This window comes from Rhinoderma darwinii, chromosome 10 (genome assembly GCF_050947455.1).
Source record: "Rhinoderma darwinii isolate aRhiDar2 chromosome 10, aRhiDar2.hap1, whole genome shotgun sequence".
NCBI lineage: Eukaryota > Metazoa > Chordata > Amphibia > Anura > Rhinodermatidae > Rhinoderma > Rhinoderma darwinii.
In genome coordinates this window covers 97,733,890-97,744,408 of record NC_134696.1, presented here as the reverse complement: position 1 = coordinate 97,744,408, position 10,519 = coordinate 97,733,890, and the positions used below count along the sequence as shown (strand labels likewise).

At 39.9% G+C, this 10,519-nt stretch overlaps 2 protein-coding genes across 2 annotated transcripts; both read right to left on the bottom strand.

Annotated features, from left to right (window-relative positions):
- Positions 1-273: 273 nt before the first annotated feature.
- On the bottom strand, positions 274-1,347 carry LOC142662673 (formyl peptide receptor-related sequence 4-like). Its single transcript, XM_075840884.1, has one exon. The coding sequence runs from the start codon at positions 1,345-1,347 to the stop codon at positions 274-276; it is 1,074 nt and encodes a 357-aa protein (XP_075696999.1).
- A 4,024-nt stretch (positions 1,348-5,371) lies between these two features.
- LOC142662672 (chemerin-like receptor 1) lies at positions 5,372-6,427 on the bottom strand. Its single transcript, XM_075840883.1, has one exon. It carries the CDS (start codon positions 6,425-6,427, stop codon positions 5,372-5,374), a length of 1,056 nt encoding a protein of 351 aa, XP_075696998.1.
- Between the last annotated feature and the right edge of the window lie 4,092 nt (positions 6,428-10,519).

Sequence of the window (10,519 nt, the reverse complement as noted above, 5' to 3'; positions counted from 1 at the left end):
ATGACTGCTATATCTCTAATTCTGTGTCCAAAAAATTGGTTACCAAGATGTACATAACCTTTGAGGCCAGTTCACATGGACCTATTATGTCCGCATCTCTGAGACCCCCTCTACAGTTTTTACTGAAGCAAACATAGATCACCATAGAACCCTATAATGATCTGGCTCAGTACAAACGCAAAGGGGAGAGGTGTGTTGGGGGTTTGTCCGGGAGTTGTGGCCATACTATGGTCATAGGAAATCGGCCTTAGAATAAAGACAATTCTACTTTCTTCACAAATCATAATTCTCTATCTCAGTTTCCATCTGACAATAAGAATATTCTGTATCTGAGTCATCATTCTCCCGTAGTGAGTTCTCCAGTAGAAATGGAATGGACTTGAAAAAACTCTTTTTGAAATTCCTTCCAATAAAAACATAAACCATGGGATTTAGACAGCTGCTGAAGACACCGATGAAATAAAGAAGGTGGGACATGATGAAGCCAACGGTATCATTCAACTCAACATTCAGGATTTCCAGGAAAGACCATATTTGGAACGGGAACCAGAAACAGAGAATGGAAAATAAAATAGTGATGATGATTTTAATGGGTCGCTTTGACCTTGAGAGTCTACTGCTTCTTCTCAGCCGAAATTTGACCAGACCATTGCAAATAAGTGTTATAGAACAAGGGATCAGGGAGAGGGAGACAAAACTTATTATCATCATGGTACGATTCCTCCTCGTGTCTACATCATTGTCATCTTCATATACGGGAATGCAGTAGGAGATGTCACCCTCAAGGTCATGAATAACGTCAGAGAAAACAAGATATGGAGAACTGAGCATAAAACAAGTTGACCATGTGATTGCTGAGATGATTAATCCGACCTTGAGAGTCCTATGTTTCCTGGACCACATCGGACACATGACCAATGTACATTGGTCAACACTGATAATCATTAGGAAAAAGGTGCTGACTGAGGCATTGAGGAAGAGGATAGTGAATATAACCTTACATATCATCCGACCAAAGGGCCAATGCCCATCCATTATCAACTCTGTTACCTGGAGAGGGAAGATTATATTGAATACAATGTCAGCTATGGCCAAGTTCAGAGACCATAGAACGTTGACTGTCTTCTTCATCTTGAATCCTGCAATCCAGATGACCAGGCCGTTTCCAAAAATCCCTATGACAAAGCTTATTGTGTAAAAAATGACAGTAATGACTTGGATCACACGAAAAACTTTTGAAACCACGTCTGTATCTTCTTCAGTAGAGTAGTATGGAGAAAATGTTGTGGTGTAATTGAAGAAAGTCGTATTTTCCGGGAAGTCAAAATTAAAATGTGTCCCCTCCATATTTTACTCTGCCAAAAAAAGCATATATATGTAAAAAAACCAATACAGAAACATACAATCTTTGGCCCTTTTCACACAAGAGTAATAAAGCCACAAATTCGAGTGTATTACCCTAACTAATGGCATCATAAGGGACCTACGGTGCTGTAAGTTTGGGTCATCAGACCTAGAAAACAAATATTTTCATAGTTTGCCTTTATGTATACCTTCAATTGTACAATCCTATGATGCTTCTATTAAAACCTTCAAAGTATTCAGATTGAATGTGGCTCTAACTTTGGGGGGGTTTTCCCACACTATAATATTGCTAGACAATCAATATATGATCAGTGGGGGTCTGATGCCCGGGCACCTCCATCAATAAGCTGACTGAAGGAGCTGCGGAGTTGCCCCTTTTTGTTTTCCAGGAACAGCGCCGTACATTTGGTAGTGGCCGTGCCTGGTACTGCAGCTCACTTCAATGAATAGGACTGAGCTGCAATACCAGACACAGCCACTACCAGATGTACAACGCAGTGCCTGGTGAAGGATGTAGAGGATGCGGCGATCAGACTGGGGTGCCTGGAGTTGGACCACACCAATCTGATCATGTCCTGAGGATAGGCCATCAATATTATAGTACCAGGAAAACCCTTTTAATATTACTTTATTTGTGCTGACATTGACATTTTTTGTAGAATCGGATTTGTATAATATGTTGCAATTTGCCTACATTGGCCACTATGTAAACTTCTTTTATTCCATTCCTTCACCCAAAATTCTTCTTTCAATCTTTAATAATATAAATACATTTTCACAATTAGTAAGACTTTTCAAAAATGGTCAAAAACATTACCAGCTGCTGGTCCTGCCACTTTGATATTGATGGTAATGGTGCATTCACATGATATTTCACTGCAATAACCACAATGTGACAGGTAAATATACCCAAAAAGTTTGAAAATTCCTATTTTTTTCCCCATAATTCACTTGTGATTGACTCCTTTAAACCTAAAAGAAAAATAACCTCAAATCAAATTTCCCAACTTTTTATAGTAAAAAAAATATTGAAATAAACCTCAAACAATAAAATGTAAAAAAATATTTTAGAAATACAATAAAATGAAAAAGAAAGAAAATACAATACAAAAAATATTCTAACTATATCAATAATTGGATTTAAATATTAGAAATATGTCAAAAATGTTTTGTTCCTCACCTTATTCTCTATGTAATAATCTTCACTTCGTCCTGTTCAGTGACATGAAGGATGTAATATGTTCTGCATTTGTTTCTATCTCTCTTTATCATTGGTACAAAAATGGAGATTAGCTAACGAGTTTACAACGGAAATGATAAGGAATCACACGGTCTTTCTGATCCTTTAAGATATGTTATTTTTTACTTAGAGATAGGAATCAATGACTTCTCTAGATGTTCTGAGTTGTCATATTCAGGATTGGTTTTACTCGAACTGTGTGGTATTAAGAGGTTTTTTTGGGGGTAATAAAAAAAAAAAAAAACTGGTATTTTTTTTCTCCAGGAAACAGCGCTACACTTGTCCATGGTCATGTCTGGTATTACAAGTGAATAGGGCTGAGCTGCAATGCAAAACACACTCATGGAGAAGACAAGACAGCTCTAAATTCCATCATGTGATGCAGTCTGTGACTCCCGTTTCTAAGGATTCATGGAGTGTGTGTTAATACTTGTTAGAGCTGCTAATTGGCTGAGAGGGATCATGTGACTCCACAGAACCAGGAGGAACTATCTTCTTGACCCCCGTTTGGCACTTCGGGGGGGCTGTTACGTTGGTGTAATCACTAGTTTAACTCCATTAAAACAAGATTTAAAGAAGATGAATAAGAAAATCCCAGTGTCATGCTCCGCCTCCTCAGGCACTGCAGTAGGGATAGGACAGTGTAACCAATTTGCTTGGAGTATTCCTTTAAGACGTGTTCCTTTAAGAATGAAAACACTTTTATAAATGTTGCTCTGCCATCTATGTTCTGATTGGCTAAACGGTGTAAAAAATAATGAGTCACCTCCTTCCTCCCCCGTCATTCTGACATTGTCCTTTAATGTATAGAAGAGCTTGACTATAGTCCATAGAGCTTGACTAAACTCCAAATATTCATATTGTGCTACATGAACTGTTGTGTAGCTAACGGGGGTACAGGGGTGTGAGTCGCACCTGCTCCCTGGTGCCTTGGGGGACCCAAAAGTCCCACTGACACATAAGAAGACACCAAAATTATAAATTGCAGATGGTAGGTGGGGGCCCATGTAACAGATTTTGCATTGAAAGATTTTGCATTGGGGCCAGGAGCTCATTGTTCAAATGCAATAGTGTGAGCATTACAAAGTCAAAGTAAGAGTGATATTTCCCCTACTTAAAGGGGTATTCCAGCCAAGGCAGTAACGGCATATCGCTAGGATATGCCATCAAATGTTGACCAGTGGGGTTCCGACCACTGAAACCTCAACAATCGTTAGTAAGAAGTGGCCTTCTGAATTTTTCTTAGCAAAGCTTCTTAGCCATCCCGGTGCTGTGCCGGTACCGCAAATCAGCCCCATTCACTTAAATAGGGCTGAGATGAAGTTCTCTGCTGAGCACCTAGACGGGACCAGCACTGTGCAGAACAAATGCCAATGGGGCAGAGGCCTTCTTGTTCTTGTGATAAGTGGGGGTCCAAGTGGTCAGACGCCTACAATAATGGCATATTCTAGCAAATTGCCGTCATTAGCCTTTCCTGGAATACCCCTTTAATAGTCCAGCCGTATTAACACCCAGTAGAATATTGTACTGCCCCAGTTACGATAATAAAATAGAGGAGACAGCGGCAGCTTTACCATGAGCCGCTGATACCCCAGCAATCAGCTATTATCACTGGGGGTTTAGATGCTGAACCCTTGGTGATCAGCCGATAACCAGCAGCATGTCATCTAGAGTAGGGGTTGTCCAGATAGGACAATTCCCTTATCCCCAGACAACATACAACTCAAATGAAGTTACAAATCCATACAACTCAGAACTTGTATGGAGTTGTAGTATAGTCGTGTGCATGACGTCTATAGGGTCTAGGAACATTGTAATTTACTTGAAAGCCTGTTGTGTTATTGACCTGGGACAGCTTATCTACTTGTTGTGTCCTGGAAAAATAAGGGTTACTAATCCTTAAATGTACATTGTCTAATATCCAGACGTAACATTAGACATTTCATTGTAGAATTGACAGATCCAAGTCCATTCAACACTTCGACAATTTTTTTATTTGGAACAAAACTTTTCAATAACATAAAAGTTGGCACTTGATATGGGGCTCCTCAGTGGAACATGACCTTCGAACAAAAAATAAGACTATGAGTCTTATTGGAGAATAAAAGCGAACAACCCCTTCTATTATCACCAAGGAACCTGTGGGCGGCTGTACATTTCCTCCGTAATGGCCACTATGGGTCCAACGTATTATTTCATGGTGCCATTCTCTATAGTAGTTCTCCACTCTCGATGATAGAAGGAAGTCTCTTGGGGGAAGGGGACCACCTGTAGATTGTCTATATGACCAGTAAGGGATATGACCAGGGGTTATCATGATGGGACAACCCCTTCTATTATCACCAAGGAACCTGTGGGCGGCTGTACATTTCCAGCGTAATGGCCACTATGGGTCCAACGTATTATTTCATGGTGCCATTCTCTATAGTAGTTCTCCACTCTGGATGATAGAAGGAAGTCCCTTGGGGGAAGGGGACCACGTGTATTTTGTCTATATGACCAGTAAGGGATATGACCAGGGGTTATCATGATGGGACAACCCCTTCTATTATCACCAAGGAAGCTGTGGGCGGCTGCACATTTCCCCAGTAATGGCCACTATGGGTCCAACATATTATTTCATGGTGTCATTCTCTATAGTAGTTCTCCACTCTGGATGATAGAAGGAAGTCTCTTGGGGGAAGCCTGTAGCTTGTCTATATGACCAGTAAGGGATATGACCAGGGGTTATCATGATGGGACAACCCCTTCAAGATTTGCCTTTCTTCATAAATCATAATTTTCCATTTCAGTTTCCATCACAGTTTGATTATAGGGAAGTTCTGTATCAGAGTCATCCTTCTCCTTAAATGTGCTCTCCAGAAGAAATGGAATGGACTTGAATAAACTTTTTTTGAAATCTCGTCCAACAAAGACATAGACTATAGGATTAACACAGCTATTAAAGAAGCCAATGCAATGAACAAGGTGAAACATGATCATGTCAATGTCATCATTCATTTCAACATTCAAGATTCCTAGGAAAGGCCAGATATGGAAGGGGAACCAGAAACAGAAAAAACAAAGTACGATAGTAATAATGACCTTCAGAGGTCTATTTGATCTTGAAAGACTTCTGCTTCTTCTCAAACGAATTACAATAAGACTATAGCAAGTTACTATGATAGAAAATGGGATGAGGAACATGGAGACAAATCTGACGACTATCATAGTTTCGTACCTCATTGTGTCTGTATCTTCGTCATGGGCATAGATGGGTAAACAATATGTGGTGCTATTTTCATAGTCTTGAACGACGTCGAAGAAAGCAAGGTACGGGGAGCTAAGCATGAAGCAGGATGCCCATATTATAGCTGAGACGGTCAATGCCAACCTGGAAGACCTGTGGTTTTTTGACCACACAGGACACATGACCGATGTGCATCGGTCAATACTGATAATCATTAGAAAAGAGGTGCTGACGGACATGTTAACGAAGAGAATGGTGAATACGACCTTGCACATGGTTTGACCAAAGGGCCAATGTCCATTCATTATAGACTCCGTTATCTGGAGCGGGAAAAGAATATCAAATACAAAATCAGCTATGGCCAAGTTGAGAAACCATAAAACGTTGACGGTCTTCTTCATCTTGAATCCTGCAATCCAGATGACCAGTCCGTTCCCAATAATCCCCAGTATGAAGGTTATGCTGTAAAAAATGATGTTAAAAATTTGGATCAAGAGAAAAATCTTTGGGTTTATATCTTCTCTATCTTCTTCTTCTGTGTTGTTGTACATATCGTAATCTAGTTCGTAAGGAGACAAATCCTCATTCTCCATATTCTTACACTGTTCTGAAGCCAAATTAAAATAGACATAAGTCAACAGTATGAAATGGTTAACACTTTCCATTATTTTTATCGCTACATGATACACTGAAAAGGTTTGTATGAAACTACAAAACAGGTTCTGCTTTTTTCCCCTCTTTTTAAAAAGTGCTTCCCCTCTTACTCATGGGCTATGTATAGTAAGGCATGTTCAAATGAATGAGGCTGAGCTGCAATACCAGACACAACCATGGACACGAGTGGCACTGTTTTGAAAAAAAAAAAAGAAGCAGATTTGTTTTTAACCTCATACAAACCCTTTAAAATTGCAAATAATTGGTATTTATTTCTATTTTTGCTTCGTTTTAGGTTTTATGCAAATTTGTTGTATTGACTGTAACATATTATTGATTTTGAATAATAAGTATAAGGGTAATTTAATTTCTCTTTAAAGAAATTTTACTGCATGGTAGTAAAATGCATCAAAAAATTTGTGCAATAAAGAATGTTTTTGTGGAGGGCACTTTTGATGGTAGGATTTATGTTAGGCGTTCTCTAGTCTAGCGGATGGCTACTAGAGAAGACCGGACAGAAGTCCTTCTTCAGTCTAATACCATCAACAGTGCCCTCTATACAGCCATTCATAATTCTTCTTCATTGCCTGGCCATACGGATATCATAGGAGCCTGATCATGAAATCTGAGCGGTCCATCGGCTGGGTAGCTGCTTGCCTGGTTATGGACTACTTTAGACTCATTCAGGTACAAGTCTAATAGGTGAGAAGGTACTGACAATCTGTTACTATCCTAATCTAACACCCACCTTTATCATAGATAGTAATAACTTAGAGATAGTTTCCTTTATTACTTTTGTTCCACAATGTCAATATTTTCATGAAATTAATAATCTCTCACAATGTAATATAATCAAGTCAAAATACTATTAAAGTGGAAAGTCAATCTCAAAAACATAACATGACATATCAAAGATCATCACATATTCAATATAAGTAAAGATCGCGGTCTATAGTTATGGAGGAACATCTCAGTTGTTATCTCCGGGAGCCCTTTTAATAACTTCTGCTTTATTTCACTGAGAAGATAAGCAGATTATCCACATATCTAATAGACCAATATTTAACATAGTTGTGACTTTTTCTGGTCCTTTGAAGGGGCCAACAGTGCGGCAAAATGGCCAAGTTTACTAAAACCAACTGCCGAGAGAAGGAGCATTGATGAATTTATTCTAAGAGGGCCCCTATACTACGCATTTATACAATATGTCTGTGTAATACAGCCGGGCAGAGGTAATTCATCCAATATTAATTAAATAAATAAATACATAAATATCCGATCTAATAATCCCTTCTGCGGCCACTTTAGATTAGATCTACCTAATGAGCCTCTTGGAGTGTGTGGAGTGCCACCGGCACTTTAGAAAAATCGGCAGGAGCAGTTGGGTCATTTTCTTGGATCACCCTTAGCGTCCTCTTACACGTCCCGATGTGGGCCGTGTAAATGAGCCTTGATCAACGAGTCAACTCGTTGATCAGCGCTCATTTGCTCCGTTCACAAGGAGCTATGTATCGTGACGAGCGCTCGATATTACATCCCCGTACATTTCTATCATGTCGGCAGCACATCGTTGTTTACACAGGGAGATGTGCTGCCAACAACGATAATATTTTATGTTGCAGAAACGATACGATCATCTGATAGACGAGCTTTTGCCTGATTATTGGCCCCTGTAAAAGTGCCCTAGGTCATGAAAGAATGTCGAAATGTCAATGTCAATGATGCCATGGTGCATTCATCTACTTTACCTCGACCAGGGTGTCTAGTTACAGGGCTCAGGTAGAGGGACTTAACCTGGGGGGGAGATTGTTCCTATCCCCACCATAAGCTTGTACATTAAAATTGTAGTTTGGAGGAGAGGGAAAACAGATTATTTCCCTCCGGTGAAGCTCCCTCCCTCCGAGCTCAGATATGGCAAAACCCACATTAATATATGTCCCAATATGTCATCTGTGGGTCCATAGAACTTCAAAACCAAATAGTGACGTCAGCTATTAGACCTGTGTTGTGTATTCAGTTGCATACAATGGTAAAATTTCCTTGCAACAGTGGCCTATGTAAATTTAGAGACTACAAAACTACAACCCCCAGCATGCTGGGAGTTATATGTTTGTAAGAGCTGAACATGACATAACAATAATAACATTTTGGTAGAAATGATCTTCTCCTTACCTATGCGTTCTTGTATAATCTTCTATTTTGCCTCTCATCTCTTCGTGGTCAGTGTCAAGAAGAGTCTAATGTTTTCTGCTTTTGTTTCCATCCCCATCTGTCATTGGTACAAAAAGGAGATTTTACAACGGCTGCCCCCATATACGGAAATGATAAGCAATCACACAGCGTTTGCAATCTTTGTAGATATTTTCTCCTCTGACTTCTCTGTATTTTCTTGAGGAGAGTTGATGACAACAGCAGAATATAAGGGAAGTCACTGAAACTGAGGTATTGTGACACTCCAAATTCAGACCACAATACAAAACCAGTTTCACTGGAAATAGTCTAAAATAATTTAACCTTTACCATTATTAGGAAACTATTAAAGTATTATATGCCAATCATAAAACACCACCAGTTCAGTAGGTTATAATAACTTAGTACATAAAGCAAGTAAATATACCTATAAGAACGAGACACATGCCCTTGTGAAGGTCATCATCGAAACATAACCCACCTTATTTTCTTAGGAAACCAAGATGGTGATTGCTTAACCTTTAAGATATTCTAGGGTAAGTATTATGAAATTGCAATTTGAGCGATTCCCCAAAGGCTGCTAAAGACTGCCAGGAGAGATCTTGCACATAAAAATGCAACCTCGAGTCCGTCACAACTCTGATCGACAGTGTCTAAGGTGACCCAAAGGTGTTTGCCAGAGCTGACCGCAAGGTGGGATGGATTGCTGCTTAGGACGCAGGTAGTCTTAGCAGAGTTCAGCGTTGGCTAGGAGGTGCAATGCAGGCAAACCTCAACAGGAAACCAGACAGCCAGGGTATAAATAGAAAGCCCACATCAGAAGGCAAGTGGATATCAGGAATAGCAAGGGTCAAAACCGGCCGGGAGCAGATAATCCAAAATCATCAAACAAGTGGTTAATGAAGGACAAGCCGAGGTCAGTTTCCAAAAGTCCACAAGTCAGGAGAGCAGGAAATATAGGAAGCTTGATCAGACACCAGAATACAGGAAAATTCACAAGCACTGACAAGTGGAGGAGGCTGGGTATAAATACTATTTCTACACCTGAAGGCAGAAAGACAGACAAAAGAGATAGGCTCAAAGTAAAACAGACACACCTAGAAGCCAAAACCATAGTCATGGTAACCTTAAGGAAACAGGCATTTTCCTGACAGTAAGGGTGGACACTGGTTTATTCGGAAAAACATTAGATCCGTGCTCCTCTTCAGGAAATGAGACTATTATAACGACCCATTGGACTTAGAAATCTGAAGACTCTACAAATGTAGCAAACACCATACATGTTTCACCTGTGCTTATGGAAATCCATTACGTGTGACCGCTGAGGGAACCTTTATGACCCATTTTGGAAACACTTTAGGATGTATGGAAATATATAAGTAACGGTGTTACTGTAGGGTTAGCTATGATCAGTCTTTTTCAAGGCACAGCTCTGCATATAAGGAAAGACATTGGCAGGGTTATTTGCAGAATGGTGCGAGGGTCCCACTGGATTGTAATAAAGGTAGCCAAAAACATTGAATAAAGATCACCAGATTTTGATGGAATCGGCAGACTATAAAATGTTGATGGAGTCTCCCAACTGTCACACAATGACAAATGTCCAATCCTTTGTTCCTGGGGAGATAAGATCCTGCCAGACCCCAGGTGTCTGGCAGTGGCTTATTCCCATCTCCTTTTGGAAAAACATGAGTGCACGACAGAGCCAAGCATGGCTGTTTATAGTGGAGTTTGGAAGAATAGCTTGGAGTTTAGTCATGTTGACCTGTAGTATTAGTGAGTACCAGCCACTCGGTTAGGAGTTAATATGCTAGATCCTACAAGAGTAGAATGAATGGGTA

Bases quoted from the DNA above. Each gene is read 5' to 3' on its own strand.
- LOC142662673 (XM_075840884.1), bottom strand. From the start codon at position 1,347: ATGGAGGGGACACATTTTAATTTTGACTTCCCGGAAAATACGACTTTC.
- LOC142662672 (XM_075840883.1), bottom strand. From the start codon at position 6,427: ATGGAGAATGAGGATTTGTCTCCTTACGAACTAGATTACGATATGTAC.